Raw genomic sequence first — 16,411 nt, 5'->3', positions numbered from 1 at the left:
AGGAACGCTTAATAAGAGGATTTATTTTCATCTCCTATCTATAACTAGCTCTTTGTTGGCCTCTAGTGGCCATGGAAAGTACAAGGACTGTCAATTTGAAATCTTTCTGCCGCCATTAGTCGTAACACATTCAATCCACAAGCGGAAGGTCACTGGTTTGATTCAAGCCAGAGACACAAATCCCCTTTAGGTTTGCATCAGTAACAGCATCTGGTGTACAACTCTGCCAACTCAGAGTTTTGTCGTTATTATTATTATTATTACATTATTATTTCAACAGCTGTAACAAGAGAGTCTCTCAAACACGAGAAAGATACAGTTACTGTTATCCTGTCTTATTTGAATGGTAATAAAAATGATAGTTGCAAGGACTTTCTCAGCTTATGTATTTAAAATAGCAATGTTTTAATGAGAGTGATCTACCTATTGATATGACCGCGTCTCTCTGCAAACCATTCATATCGAAAAACGCTGCCAAGAAAGAACAGCGTGCTGTAAAAGCACAAGGAGAGTGTTATACCGGACGTGCTTCCACTGCTTCTGTAACTTCCTGCTGTCTGATCCACTTCTAAACACAGAAGTGGGAGTGTGAGAGTGCACATGACACGAGGAAGAAGGAAGGATTCATGGGGGAAAAAGCTACTCAGACAGTATGGGGCCTAAATACTGTTTTGACTACTGACACAGCTATCAGAAAGAATCAGATATGGTATTTAGTGAAGCTTGTTCTGAAAATCAGACCATCTCTGCAGATTTAATCTGACGGTATTGTGTACAGAGTTCACCACTTACAGCAATACTAAAGTGCAAACGCCTGCCAAACTACTTTCTGGACAGTCAGTCTTCTTATTGTGTAATATGTACCCGGCAGTTATATCTAGTTAATGTTGATTTTAGTTGCAGTTGTACTGCTTCACAGAACTTCCTGTTGTATTCAGTGGTGTTCTCCACATTCCGCTGCCCAGTGGTCTGTGCGGCTTTCAAATCATGCAACAGAGGAGGAAAGAACAGGATGAGGAAGAGAGAGAAAAAAAGTTGAGGGGGGGCAAATACTGAGATAATTATAAAGACAGTTAATTGCCACTATGGCAAAAACACCTGCGCTGGCAGGCATGTCGTTTTATCGTGAAGAAGAACAGTAATGAAGCTACCACATAAACAGGACTATATTTATGCATACTGGTTTCTTCAGCCAGACGCCTCTCTGTTACTGAAAGTACAACATACATTATGCAGATTTTGTTAATGATTGGGAGGTCTTATACAGTTAGTCACGGGGAGTAACTTTAGTAGAGGTCATGAGATGGTAAGTTGAGTATTTAAGTGTTAACTGTTTGATTACTCTCCGTGAAATAAAGTTTTAGGCTTTAGGACCTGGGAGGGTGAGGATTCTTCACCCACTCATCCACATGGGCGGGACTGGCCTGGAAATCTGATTCCAGGGCAGAGATTTTCATGCTCTGGGGCCTGGGAAATCGTCTCATACACTTCTGTCTTTGCCATCAGATACTTTCACTTAATACCGGTCAGGTCAGTGCTGGGGGGATCTTTTTGTAAGCAGCTTGACGATAAACCTGCCGAGTTATTCAAAGGACCCAATAAGGTAAGATGAATGTGCTCGGAGCACGGGAAGCATGGAGAGGGAGGGAGAGAGTAGAGGGCGTCCATCAACTGGTGGGAAATGTCCAGGCATGTGAAAAGAGGCCAAAAAGTCTGTCTATCTTTAACATGGTTAAAGATTCCTTTACAGCCATGTAGTTCCTCCAAGTAGTGCGAAAGCAAAGCAACTGCTGCACATAACTAGAACTGCATGACAGTCCAGACTTTCAGGGAGTTGGCTACACCTTTTGACCTGATTTAATCTGTAACAAGGGACGCTTCTCCTTCTTTTATCTACATGTTTTAAATGCCAGTGTCATTCATACTAAGTCACATGTCCAGAAAAATGAACTGCTTGTGACCTGCTCAATTAGACTGATGTAAACATCTCTGAACTACATCTCTAAGTGGTGATATGCATAAAGCCTGTCCTCCCTAAAGTACACGTTCGCTCTATGTACATGAACTGCTCTAAAAAACGCGTCTTTTGCTGTAGGGGTGTGTCATGCGTCAGTGAGTGGCCACTTTTCCCTCACCACAAGTAACCAATGAGCATCAACCAGACTTAGTCCTCCATTAGAGAATGTTATGTATGTTAAGTGTTTTTCCCACTCCCAAGTCATGAACAACTCAAATCTTGCTGACCAATGTTTTGGCTTAGACACAGTGCACCCTGAAGCTGCCTACGTGGCTGTTATACAAGTCATTGCTTGAGGTTTGCACAGAGAGCTGCTTTAAATGGCATGGGCTAAACCACACTTACTAGCCTACCACAGCTTGCATCTTCTAAATCTCAAGAGTAAACCCTAAGTATGTACTGTTTGTCTTCATGTCTTCTCTTAGGTTTTGTCTTTTAGTAACATTACACCATGTGGGCAACAAACCTCGTATCTCTCGTCCTTCTGACAACTGCAGCCTCGGCAGCAACCTCCACATCAAAAGACAAAGTGTTGAGTAACCATGCCACCATCCTGGCTGACAGCACTGCCAATTTGGCTTTCAGTGTCTACCAGAGCATGGTAAAAGACAAAAATGTAGAGAACATTATCATTTCCCCTGTCGTCGTGGCCTCCTCTCTGGGTCTTGTGGCTCTTGGGGGAAAGGCCTCCACTGCCTCTCAGGTAAAAACCATCCTGAATGTAGCTAAAGTTAAAGATGAGCATCTCCACCCCAGTTTGGCTGAGCTGCTCATAGAGTTGAGCGACCCAAAGACTCGCAACATCACCTGGAAGATTAGCAACCGCCTGTATGGACCCAGCTCTGTCACTTTTGTGGAAGACTTTGTCAAAAGCAGCAAAAAGCACTATAATTGTGAGCACTCAAAGATCAATTTCCGAGACAAGAAGAATGCTGTGAACTCCATCAACGAATGGGCAGCCAAGTCTACTGATGGCAAACTGCCTGAGGTGACCAAGAATGTAGAAAAGACTGATGGGGCGATGATCATCAGTGCCATGTTTTTCAAATGTGAGTGGATAAGGCTGTGTATACATGTAGTATTCTATACTGTTCCCTAAAAGACACCTAAAATTAACTGAATGTTTTTTCTCTCAGGTCACTGGGATGAGCAGTTCCATCATAAGATGGTGGATAACCGTGGATTCATGGTGTCACGTAGCTACACTGTTTCAGTACAGATGATGCATCGCACAGGTAGCTGGAGACATTCCTATCAGCTTGTTCAGAAACACAGTTTGAGACTAGGAATGGTAGAACATTTTGGGAAAATCGAAAAGTTACTGCTCCAGAGGATCACAGGGCTTGAAAAAGTAGCACCCGCAAACCCACAAACAATATAACTCCACTCTTTACATGTGCATGTTTCACTAGTGAATGAGGGAGTGACTAGGGACTCATTGCCTTGAATAGAGACATCAAGTCTCTGCCACAAAACTTCCGGTAGAAGGATTTTTAGCTAGCATAGCTAAGCTAGCTTTCTGTTTAGTCTTTATGCCAAATTCAGCTAAAACATAAGTGCAGTGACCTATAAAATCAGTCTTTTTCGAAAAATGTGAAAGTATTTATAGGTACTACCATTACTGATACTACTACAACTTTAAGATCACAACACATGTTAATTAAACATAGATATTGATGAGTAAATCTGATATTTCTCACTACTGTTTACTGGGGAGATGAGTCCAAATAACTGCAATAATGTCTGGGGAAATATTATTATCATACTGTATCTGTAGGTAGGAACTTGATTCACAAAAAAAAAAAAAGATCATAACTCGCTGAATTTTCAACTCACTAGTAAATGGTTTGAGTAGTTACAAATGCCGGGCACAGTAAGATTATTTCTTCCCATTTATACAGAAACAATTTCCAGTATATACTATCTAGGGAGTTTGTAAAAACTGTGGTTAACAGCTGTGCATTTACCGGTTCAATATCCAACATTATGCAAAACTAAATATGAGTAATAAATGTAACACTTTCTTTTTTTGAAAACTGTAACCAGCAGAAATTTTAAGAGACTCTCATGGACAGATTGATGATATTTGTAATTAATTTGTTTCATCAGGTCTCTTTGGCTTCTATGATGACAAAGACAATAAGTTATCTATCCTGAGCATGCCTCTATCTCATAAGAAGTCCACTGTGGTATTCATCATGCCCTACCATGTGGAACCTTTGGATAGACTGGAAAAGATGCTGACCAAGAAGCAGGTGGATAAATGGATTGGTTTGCTACAGGAGACAGCTATAGCTGTGTCTCTGCCCAAAGTCAGCATGGAAGTCAGTCATGATCTGCAGGTAAACAATTTAAGAGTTTGTGCCTTACCACAGAACACTCTTTTACATTGTCACTATAAACATTTCATGTTACTCCTCAGAAACACCTCCAGGAGCTGGGCCTGACCGAGGCTGTGGACAAATCTAAAGCTGACTTTTCCAACATCTCTGGGAAGAAGGACCTCTACTTGTCAAGTGTGTTCCACGCCTCTGCTTTGGAATGGGACACTGATGGAAATGAAATTGATACCAGTATCTTTGGCACAGACAAGCTGAAAAACCCTAAACTGTTCTACGCTGACCACCCCTTTATTTTCCTAGTAAAGGACCAGAAAACAAGCTCCATCTTGTTCATTGGCAGGATGGTCCGACCAAAGGGTGAAAAGATGAGAGATGAACTGTAACCATGTGTGTAAGTTAGATGTTTGGCTGTTATCATGAGTGTAGATTTTATACTGCAGCATGTTGAGAAATGAAGAGTACATCTGATACTATGTAAGAGCACTCTTTTATGTCACATGGCAACAACATTCCATAATACACAACTTAAACATTTGTCTTGTAATTACTGTATGAGGCGATGTGCACATCTTTGAATTTGGGACAGTTGTTAATATTTCAGTGTGTGTGTGTTTGTTTGTATGTTGGCATGTCACATTATAGAATAGAATAGAATAGAATAGCCTTTATTGTCATTGTACAGAGTACAACGAAATTGGAGTGCCACTCCCTTGGTGCAAGTTTCAATAATAAATATAAATGTAAAATATAAAAAGTACAAAAAAAACAATCGTAAGTACTCAAACAATAGTATGACTGAATGGACTGAATACTTACATTAAGTATGACATATTAAAGTTTTTGTTAAAGCACACTTTGTTTTAATAAAGTAGCAGTAACATCAGAATTTGTGCACGAAAAAGGTTTCTGGTGTCATTAAGTCTTAAAAAATTATGTAAAATGTGCACATCCTACAAGCTTCCTTACCTTTTTGTGTCCACTTGTCTTTGTTTGGAGTCACCCTGAATGCAGTTCGATTTGTGCGCACATGGTTTAGCAAAGCAAAATATGATTGAGCTATTGTAAATGTCCGGTTTTTGCAATAAAAGTATAAAAAAAAGAACTAGCAGGTTTTATCCTTATTTTAGGATGCTGCCCTTTACTTTGTGACCTAAATAACATCTGGTTTGCTTGTCAAGAGTAGGAATTTGGCCTTAGGCGAGCAGAGTTTTAGTAGGATATAACAACTGGAAAAATCCATTGGAGGTGATCATATAGCGTTTTGGACAGCTCTACCTTCAAAGGGGACGAGACCTGGCTTCTGAATGCACAAACTTAGGATATTTAGACCTCAACTAAATATTTGACAAAATATTCTGGTATAAACACGTGGCTGCTGCTCCAGGACATGGTTATCGTCACATCAGCAATTTCCTAATAACAACTGCTCCAAAACATAAAATTAATGGATGATCCATCATTTGATTGGCTAGAAAACCGGTTAGGTAAGTAAGTAGGGCCTAAGAAAGCATGCAAGAATCAATACTAAAGATAAACACTGTCATTGTCAACAGCACAGCACAGCTCAACACACCACCTAAAGGCCATCTGTATTTATGACACATGCACAAAGAAAAATAACAATTAGACAAAAGACATGTGTTTCCTTTCTGTTGCAGTGTGTGCATGCCATTTTTAATATATTGAACACAGTTCTTTAACATGGATTGGACTGTAGCTTACTTAAAGTCAATGGTGAACGGGTGGTTAATTGCTCTGCCTTTCATATAGAAACACACAGCTATGTAGAGATTTATATAACAGTGGAAGTATCAGTCCCCGCCCCGCCTATTGTTTTATCGTCACTGTACACACTGTTTACATTGTGTTACTGATTTGTTCAGACTGTGTCGTTCAGTGGTTCCTCTTTGCTTGAGCTGTGTGACACATTTCTGTCTAATTGTTGCTGACGTAGTAATAACGTCTTGATACTGTTTATTGTTGCTATGACTTAACATAGTCCACACTTTAATGTGTACGGGAAGAGAACAGCCCACCATGCCAACCCTAACCTTGTTTTGGTAGTAGAATGGTGGGATTGTGTATATTTATGGAGTGAACCAGCAATAGCATTTTGCCATTGCAATCTTTTTTAGGTTACAAGTCTAAAAAGTACTATGATGTTTACATATTTACAAAGAAAATATATAAAATATACACGAAATGTGCACTTATACGTTACATGAAACCTTCGTTTTTAATACCTTCAGGGTGTGCTTTCACTTTTGTGTATTTGTAGTGTGTATTTTCGTGTGTTTTTTTTTTAGCAGCAGCTCAACTGGCTCTCGCTATCGCCCTCTCCATCGCGCGTGGAGGAGGGCTCGCGGAGCGCTCGTGCACTGTGATGGGACTACAAATCCGTTAGCGCCTACAGCCTCCTCCTCTTTCATCATGGCTCCCTCGATAGACAGGCAAGGATACTGGGGGCGGCCGACCTCAACACTGGACTGGTGTGAGGAAAATTATGTCGTGTCCTTTTACATCGCGGAATTCTGTAAGTAAAAATCTGCCCGCACCATCATTTACTCTAAAAACGGTGAATTTGGGGGTTCGTTTAATGAGGCTTTAGACTGGGAGAGTCGTAGTACTTCGCCCCTCTAAGGTAAACATAGGAAGAACTGGTGTAACTGTAATGTAGTGCATATCTATTATTGTGTTATCTCGGCTAATAACATGATTTTCTCCGTGTAGTGTAAACGTTAATCTGTACGGCTACCGGAGCTGTAAGTAAATGAGGAAAAAGATACGCTGTTTACAGCGGATATATTGTCAACCTGTTCTGTGCATCGTAACGCTAGCCAGCACTCGCTACACGTATCGAACAACCTTTAAACCTGTATGCAAAGCAGCTCAGCACAAACGGCTCACTTCATATTATTTCACGTTGCCAGCCATTTGTGTTACAAGTCCGCTGTTGAACGTGTTCTTCCTGTAAGACAGTACGTTAGTCAGTCACGGGCACCACTGGAAACTTGATAAAACATTCCCTTCACATTATCAGGGCGCCTCTCTGCCTTGTCCACCGATAAAAAAAACCTGTTCCTCTGGAACCGTAATCTTAGATTAAACCGCTGTTTCCATCAGTCTTATCAAAAAGCTGTTGTATCAGCAGAAATGACAGGACAAAGGCTTGAACATTAGGGAGACAGTAAAACTCTTCGAAATAATTTACTCTAGCCAAACAAGCGAACAGAAGAATGACCCATTCCTGTGCAGCAAACAAAAATGTTTACCCAGCCTGTTCATGGCGACAGTTCGTAACATAAAGTGATACAAATGACTGTCGTCATGTGTGACACAGTGCAAAATCCATGTGTCCAGCAAGTTCATTGTAATACATTGTAACTGTTACAGTACTTCTCCTTTGAAGGGAAAAGGTTCACTTGCTGTTGTCAGCGGTGTTCAGAGTTACTGTATGGTGCAACAGTTGATCCAAAGTTGGCTCAAAGTGATCTTAAGCGTTGCAGTTTGGACTCCTTTGTCATCTGTCTTCCTCTGTCTGACACACATCTGCCTAGCTGCAGGTTTTCTGCTATAGTTTCGTGTGTCCTTTATAGTAGACTGCACTTCTGGTATGGGTAATTTTTATCAGTAACCAAAATCTGCATATTTTGGTGGCTTTAATCAGGAATCTGCAGATAAAGGCATGCTGGTTTCTGGAGATTCTAGTAAGTTAGTTTTCAAACAATGCAATGTCCTGGTAAGTCTGATTGTTTTCCACGCCTCAGTGCATACATAGCCACACCCACAAAGTGCAAGGTTGTGTTCAGAGTTGAGCTCTGTTTTGTCAGGTTCCCTGTGGACTAGATGATGTGCAAGCAGTGCTCCATGCACACGTTAATGACCTATGGGGGGAGGGAGGTTCTCTGCCTGAACAGTGACACCGGTTCAGTCAGAGGACACATTTGTATATCAAGCGTAGTTTTGCTCGGCGTAATTGGTTGAATCATTTGAATCAGAACTGACCACTACAACCCTACTACAGGTCGCCCTCATCTGTCTGTGCCACACTGTAAAACATAGTGGGGAAAACACAGCCTATAAAATTAGGATCTAAAACACAAGATTGTAACATGCTGTGTGAAAAATGTGATTTCAGGTTTGAGTGTATAGGTGTCATATTAATTTGTCAGTAAAGGGGTCGGGTAGTTTTAGTTTTGACTAGCTAAGAAGCAAAAACCCAGATCAGTCTAAATTCAAACTATTTGCATATTTGAACAGTTTAAATAAACGAAACCTAGTGCTATTGCTTCTATATCGTATAATAGAGATTTTATAGCTGTGCACCCTTTGAATTTTATGCTGCAACCGTGGTAATGCGATACCATGCATAACACTCGTTATGCATGTCACGTTTTCTCTGAGCTTTTCAGAGATGTGCAGTTATCTTAAAGGTCATGTCACCCGACTTTCATTTATCTATGCTGTCTTTGCTGACAGGGAACACTGTCAGCAACCTGATCATGATTCTCCCTCCCATTTACGGGGCCATCCAGACATTCCGTGACGGCCTCGAGTCCCGCTACATCTGCTCTTTTCTCGGACTGGCAGGTTGGTGCACTGGCTCTGCATTAATGCTGTGATTGTTGCGAGAACGTGCTTGTGACAGTTATTGAGAGTAGTGGCTCAGTATTTACAGCAAACGCCTCCGGCCGAATGTCCTAACTTTGAATTTTTGTGTCTTGTGTGTACTCTTCCCCCACACCCAAGCTGTTGGTGTTGGTTCCTGGTGCTTCCACATGACGCTGCTGTATGAGATGCAGGTGGGCTGCAAATCTGAACATGTCAGCAAAAGCGGGCATAAACTGAACTCATGAGCATTTGCTACTTGACCAAATGCTTGCTTGTACAGTGATGTAGTAATGCGTGTTTCTTTTCTTTTCTGTCTCGTCATTTGCAGTTACTGGATGAGTTGCCTATGATTTACAGTACCTGCGTTTTTGTCTACTGTATGTAAGTGCCTTCATCTTTTTGGATCAATTGTTGCAGCACTCACCTGAGAACAAATCCAGTATCACTGTAAAATGAACCAGTGAATCCTTTACTGATAACTTGATGCCTTAAAAAAAACCAGCCTGTTTTTGAAGATTTGTTTCTAGATTTCACTTTCATTTTAGCTCAGCTTATATTTGCCCTTTGCCCTTTGGTTCTCTTCTTATCAAGATCAATATAAAAGATAAATATTATTTTGTTTTTCAGATATGAGTGTTTCAAGCAGGAGAAAGGTGTCAGTTTATTTCCTATTGCAATATTATTTATCTTCAGTGTCTCAGTCACTGTGGTGAGTATACATGTTTTCATTACCAGTTTACTCTGAAACTGAACTCAGGAAGAAAGCATTAACGATCGTCCTGTCCCTGTTGACTGTTACTTGTGTAGGTATATTTGCAGTGGAAGGAGCCAGTGTTTCACCAGGTAAGGGAGTGTTTTGCATTATGTTCACCTGACTCATGTTGCTCATTGTTTGCAATTAGGGTGCCTTAGGTCTACTTTGGCTTGTGTAAACACTGAGCTTGCCAATGCGGCATGCAAACTCAGCTTGGTGCATTGTGGGTGTTAAATGTATGGCAGCATTTCACACCAAAGCAGAGGAATTTCAAGTGTACCATTAAGAAAAATGATCCAGAGCCCTGAAAAAGAAACAAACCTTTAACTGTGGCATTAAACACGTCAAACACTTGTTGCCAGGAAAGAGATAAATCTAATACGCCTAACCCTAAAAACCATTAAAGATAAGCATAGCCAAGTATGTAGGGCTGCTGTTAGTGTTTGTCTGTACCTGTTATAGTCTCAGGTAATGTGCTGTGTTACAGCAATAAAGACAATGTGACAAAGTGGCCTTTGTTTAGTCCTTGGAGCTGTATTTGTTTACTAATCACACTGGTCTGTAGTGGTTGTGATAACACTCCCTCTGTTCTAGCATGGTGAGCCAACACATCCATAAACATGCACAGAAACATGATGTCAGTTTAGTTAACAGTTGTGTGCTGCTTAGCTGAAGAATGTTTGCTTTATTTTTAAATCTTACTCAAAAATCTGACAGTGATATGCTATTGCTACAACTACCGCTATTGCTAGTAATAGTAATAATAATAAATGGTAATTAACCCAGGCCTGCTACTGGCCCAGTTCCACTGGCAGCCATACACAGCCTCCACCAAATGTAACAGATGATGTAGTATGCTGTGGACTATGAGCTTTTCCTATCTGTCTGGTTTATTTAGTATTTCCAGCCTGATGCTGGCCTCTTTCACTTGCATCAGCATTTCTTTTGACCTCATATTAACCATTCCAGTGAAAACACTTGAACACTTTAAATCAACTTAATTCTTTACCTGTATCTTTACCTGATACAGCTTGCTAGCCAGTTGTCAATATATTTTTGAGCCTTAGAGTTAAAGTTAAATTTTTGCATCTGAATCACATTAGGCTGTTTTGTTTTTAAATTCCACTGTGGAGGGTAAACAGAGCTCTGTATAACCTCCAACTAGAAAAAATAGAATTAGAATTGTCCAAATACTTATGGACCTAGCTGTATATACTGGTTCCTTTCTTTAGTTATATTCTAATTTGCTACCATATTGTTCCTTTTTATCTGTTGTTAAAAAAGAGCCAAGTCAATAATGCTACAGGTCAAACACAACACAGTCTAACAGGGATTAGTGAGTCCTGAATTATGGGCCTCAATTACCTGTTAGTTACAGTTCTGTCTAAAAGTCTTGAGCCACCCTTAATTTCTTTATATTTTGCTTTCAAGGAACCAGACGTATAACTTTTTGAACTGTTCTTCAGTAATTGTTCTCCAGGCTTTGTGAAGGTCTTTCAAATGTTTAACTTTGTCACCGACTTGTTGTCCCTGACCATTTTCAGGGAAATGTTTCTTTATCAGCTTAACAAAAAATGACCTATGATCATTCAAGTATAAAAAGACACCTGACACCTAAAGAACCTGTTTTAAATTGTATCTTTAGGCACTGTGTTACTAGCAGACTGTTGGAAAAACACAGAAGATGTTCCCATTTGTTTTTCAGTTAAATTAATGAAAAATGCTAAAATTACCTTTTTATGATTGGGTGTGTGACACATTTACAGACTTCTGTTTCCAACAGGCTTTTTCTGCCTTCTGGTGAGCAGCTGTTGCTCAGAGTTAGAGCGGAGGGTCGATCCCTGCACAAAGCTAGTGCAGTGTTAGACCTTTTAATAAATGTGTCCATGCTTTTCACAGCTCAGCTAAAGCCAACATGAAACAGAACTTGAATATGATTATTGGGCTTGGCTAGATTTAGTATTAGAAATCTTTCTGGCTGCATGTTCTTTTTCGATTATAAGGAACTTCTCAGATATGCCACTTCCTGAGCAGAAATAAAACTGCTGACAATTCTGATTAGAAAGCTCAAATGATTTATATCACAAAAGGTTAGCAGTTGGCTACAATGTGCATGAAACACCAGAAAACAAAAATGTTAGATGAAAGGAGATTTTACATGACCAACATCATATGCTAATAAGCTGTGCTATTATTTGTTGTGCACAAGCTCGGGCTGTTTCCATCGGAGGAATTTCCTGTCAGTTGAACTCTGCTGACTCAGTGGAAATGTATAATTACTGAAAGATTGTATCTGTATCCATATCATGCATGATCCAACTCTGTTTCAAATCCAAACACCTGCCCTTGTTTCCAGGTCATGTATGGTGCTCTAGTAGCTTGCCTAGTATTGCGTTCTATCTTCATTGTTACATGGTAAGTTTGCCACAAGGTCCATTAAATAAGAAACATTAACATATCAAAAGACGTGTTATTCATTAATATTCAGTAAGGCAACAACATGCTGAAGGGTGTTTTTTGTTGTTGTTGTTTGATTTTCTTTCAGGGTGTACCCATGGCACAAGCCACTGTTCTACACCTCTTTAGCTATCTTTTTGTTGGGTTTCCTTCTTTGGAACATCGACAATATCTTCTGTGACTCTTTAAGGTGAGTAGTGGAAGTTAAGGTTAATTGTGAAATTCTGAGAACCAAGTTAATTATTCTCCACCTAACAGTTGCAATGGTAAAAGTGTTCACTTCAAAGTCATAAACTCTAACTCCGATGTTACTGCAATCAAACCAACCGACACTGTTTCTCTAAAAAAAAAAAATGCATGTTTAGGTTTAAATGTCCATGCAGGTGTTAAATCACGATCTTTGGGTCAATTTCTTATCATTTTTTGTTGTAGTTGATAAAAATGTTTCACTTTGTTAATGTCTCGAGTTGTTGGGTAAACACTTACTTTTGAATCCCAGAGCCAGTAGACAAACACTGCCCCCTGGTGTTGGAGTGGTAACACAGTTCCATGCGTGGTGGCACATATTTACAGGTCTGGGGTCTTACCTACACATACTTTTCAGGTAAGCTTCAGTCACAGGAGATTACAGCTGCAGTGCGGTTTATTGTCCACATGGATTCAAATCAATTGTTCTTGTTTTTTAGTTTGCAGATCAGATCAACCTACCTCAAGTACAGGCCAAAAGTAAAGGTACACCCAACTCTTTGTCTGCAGGATATTGTGTATGTTATGTAGTGTCACGTGTTTGTTTGAATATTTGTTATCTCACTGGTGACCTGTGGCTGTATCTTAACATTGTACAGTTTCTATGTGGAGTGTGGCCCACATTGCACATTGAACCACAGAGGACAAGCTGAATGAAGGAAAGGGGACCAACCGAAGGATTGTGACTGCCAAAGGCAGACATCCTCGGCACCGGGACCTGCCAATGTCACCCTGCAGCTGCTGGGGGGACCCAGCCAGGGGGAGGGTGGGCCCCAAGACACCACCCCAGGGACCCTTCAGCTCTGCACAGTGGGGATTAAGTACAGTATAGCACTGAGATCAGTTCTAAGAAATTATTATTTTTTAATCACCATAATTTATTAGACTAGTTTTTCTGTAATTTTATTGGAGTGTAGTATTTTATTTGGTTATTAATTTTGGATGCAATGAAGTGATCTGTTGAAGTGACTAATGCTGAAAGGGTTTTGGACTTTAGCTTGGGTAGGGTTTGGGAATGGGGTAATGAGTGTCATTAATGCAAAAGTCACATGACATTGCCTTTGTATGTTCAGTCCTGTGAATGTTTAAATCCCCTTCAAATGCATCCCTGTTAGTAGCAAGTATAGATCAGAGTACTTTGCTTATCGGTAGCTGAGAGAACACTACTTACAGCACATCCTGTCCCTAATGTAGTTTCGGGATATGCTTACTACAAATGGAGTAAATGCCAGCTAGAAATCTGATGCGGTGTAGCTCAGATGTCTCAACTCATCATAGTTGTTCACTCATTTGCTTGTTTGTTTTTTAATATTCTAACGTTTTAAGTTACACTGGGAATCAAAACACACGTGTGATGTGTGAGGTATTTTAATAGTTCAGTGCTCGTACAAAACAAAAAAATTATTGACGAAGTTAAGATTTTTCTTGGTGCAAGGCGCAAGACAAATCACTTTCTACATCTCCAGTTTCTCTGAACAGACAGAAAGCTTCCTCTTCCTGCTAAAGCGATACTCTGAACTAATTTGTGCTTTATGAAGAACTACAGCCACCACGGGGGTAGGTGTAGTGGAACCATAATGAGACTACCTCAGGGTTGTTATACAGTACAGGACAGTCATACTTGAAACGTTGATAGTGAAACTAGTTAAAAGTCTGTCAGTAGAACTTTAGTTGTTGAAAGTGAATCAAAGGACCAAGTGAATGACTGGAACATGTCTGAGTTGTTACATCTTTATGAGCTGCGGTGAATGAAGAACTGGACTTGTCCACTTCTGGCTTGCTAAATATCTCCTTCTGCATTAGCTATCCGGTCTTTAAGCTTGAGTCTGAGTCATTAGCCGTGCCTGGGCCCAAACTCCACTGCAGGTCTCAAAGTCACAAGATCACTGCGGCATCAGTGAGAGTTAAAACTGTCTAAATTCTTTCATCTTTAATAAAATAATCAGTGTTGCTGCTTTACCAGGTGTAACAAATAAGTTTAACATCCAGGCATCCATGAAAACAGAATTTATGAAATTTAACAGTTAGAAGTTAGCAGGAAGTTAGCTCGCTAGCTTCCATCTAAATATAATATAGCATGTTCTGAGTGAGGGATTTCAGAAACAAATTAAGACGTACAGCTCTGCTATCACTTTCAACATAAATGAAGACAAAACTAAACAGCAGTGACGTTTGTAGGGTTACTGAAGTTTGGCTAGCTGGTATATAATGATGTGCTACTTGATCGCTAGAGACACAGCTATGTTAGCATAACATAAACAGTAAAGCTAGAGGATAAATCAACTTTTTTCCACTCAATAAAAGTTAACGTGAGGGTTCCCGAAGGTTAGGGACAAATGCAATCTTTTGGCAGGATGCTGTAAACGGACTGAACTTCAGTCAGGAGAACAACTGAGATAAGCTTGTTGAGATTAAATAGAACAAGATACAAAGCATTAAAACATGTAAAAAGCACAAAAGCCTTATTAAACGCAGAGTAGTTTGGGCCCAGAAGCAGGATTCATCAGGCCATCACTTAAAGACCGGATAATCCCCTCAATGTTCATTGATCATTATGTTAAAGAACAGTAATATGGCTAAGTGTCCATAGTAATTCTGAGAAAACTTTCAAAGTCCCATCTTTTAAATTATAGCCAAACAATACATTTTATTTAAAAAACAACAACATGACTTTATAATGACGAGGCAAAGTGTGCAAATGCACATCTACAGACGCCTTGTGATACAGTTTCTCATGCAACCACTAGGTGGCTGTAAATTTCCAGCATATTTCAGACATTGCCAAGCTTGTCATTAAGTGTATGAAGAACTACCTATCTGCTCTAGATCTGGCTGTTAGGATCCATGCTTACATTTGTGTGGTGAAATGAAGGGCTTTTTTCTTTCCAATGTTTTTGTTCGGTTACTGTGAAACCATGGAGATGTATGTAAAACTGGAAGATGCACAACACTACAGTAGTGAGAGATTCTTTGGCATTTGCTGTGGCCTCAACTGCTGTGCACTGGATCTTGAGACAACATGTAGTATTTTCATTTTTTTGGTGTTGTTGTCATAATTAAACGCTGTGTCACCAACTCATGCTTGGGTCTAATAAGTACACAGACCCAGTCTCGGAAAAACATTCGCAAGCACAATGTACAAAAGAAAAGTATTACCGTTGTCCACATGCGTGTTTGGAAACATCACTGTATGATATAGCTTGAAAACGTTGCTCATCAGTATGGGTGATCAGGTGTCAAAGAAGGTGCCTTATCGTTTTCCTAGCAGTGTAATCCGAGTTGCCTTGATGTTTGTGATAAACCATTCAGTTTGTGTTCTGCAGTGTGCCCTTCCCCTGATTATTTGCAGTGAAGAAGAGCAAATTCTGCCATGGTTTTTGTTGTACTTTGATCATGTGCCAGTCTTTTACGGTGTCATGTATTGTCAAATAAAAGAAATGTCAAACTTCCATCACCATATACCATGTGGATCGTGAGTATTGTGTGTTATTGGCATGTTGTTAGTCAGTCGGTTGGAGTCATTCAAACCTAGAGTAAAGCAGTAATTTACTGTGACGCATATACACTGGAAAATGTGGTAAATACATCCTCAGGTGAAGAATGCACAGCATATTAAACACTGTCATTAGGACAAAACACAATATGGAAGTACACCCCATTATTCAGTAGCTTGCACCACAACCACCTTTTGCAGCAATTTATTAACATATTTCAGTGAGGCTGAGTTTTGGACTTTGTCATTGCTACATTTAGGTTTTTTTGTGTTTTGGCTAAGCTTCGCTTGTCACTGTTTGACAACCTTTTTTGACTCTAGAATACTTTGTTATATAGCAGAGATCATGGTGGACTAAAAGACTGCAAGTTGCCCAAATCATGCCCACCCCATGTTTTTCTGTGCTATGCGGTCAGACATCTGATGTAACTTTGCAAACCTAGGCTGTGCCAAAAAGAGGCTTTCTGCTGGCAGCCTTTTCAAACAAGTTA

General features: G+C 40.0%; 2 protein-coding genes across 2 annotated transcripts; both read left to right on the top strand.

The window, feature by feature from the left end:
- The first annotated feature begins 1,419 nt into the window (after window positions 1-1,419).
- Window positions 1,420-5,461, top strand: serpinh1a (serpin peptidase inhibitor, clade H (heat shock protein 47), member 1a). Its single transcript, XM_085288217.1, has 5 exons — window positions 1,420-1,603; window positions 2,443-3,066; window positions 3,154-3,252; window positions 4,127-4,359; window positions 4,440-5,461. Exons 2-5 carry the CDS (start codon window positions 2,469-2,471, stop codon window positions 4,740-4,742), a joined length of 1,233 nt encoding a protein of 410 aa, XP_085144343.1. The 5' UTR covers window positions 1,420-1,603; window positions 2,443-2,468; the 3' UTR covers window positions 4,743-5,461.
- Window positions 5,462-6,670: 1,209 nt separating this feature from the next.
- Window positions 6,671-15,886, top strand: acer3 (alkaline ceramidase 3). The gene is made up of 11 exons (XM_085288216.1): window positions 6,671-6,892; window positions 8,839-8,949; window positions 9,109-9,161; window positions 9,299-9,351; window positions 9,598-9,679; window positions 9,778-9,813; window positions 12,081-12,139; window positions 12,270-12,371; window positions 12,681-12,785; window positions 12,868-12,913; window positions 13,027-15,886. The coding sequence occupies exons 1-11, from the start codon at window positions 6,790-6,792 to the stop codon at window positions 13,078-13,080; spliced, it is 804 nt and encodes a 267-aa protein (XP_085144342.1). The 5' UTR covers window positions 6,671-6,789; the 3' UTR covers window positions 13,081-15,886.
- Window positions 15,887-16,411: the final 525 nt, after the last annotated feature.

This window comes from Mchenga conophoros, linkage group LG10, assembly GCF_057382185.1.
Source record: "Mchenga conophoros isolate Kocher_MC1m ecotype Shallow Benthic linkage group LG10, M_conophoros_male_GT1.1, whole genome shotgun sequence".
NCBI classification, from domain to species: domain Eukaryota; kingdom Metazoa; phylum Chordata; class Actinopteri; order Cichliformes; family Cichlidae; genus Mchenga; species Mchenga conophoros.
This window is presented reverse-complemented; position numbering and strand designations above follow the sequence as displayed.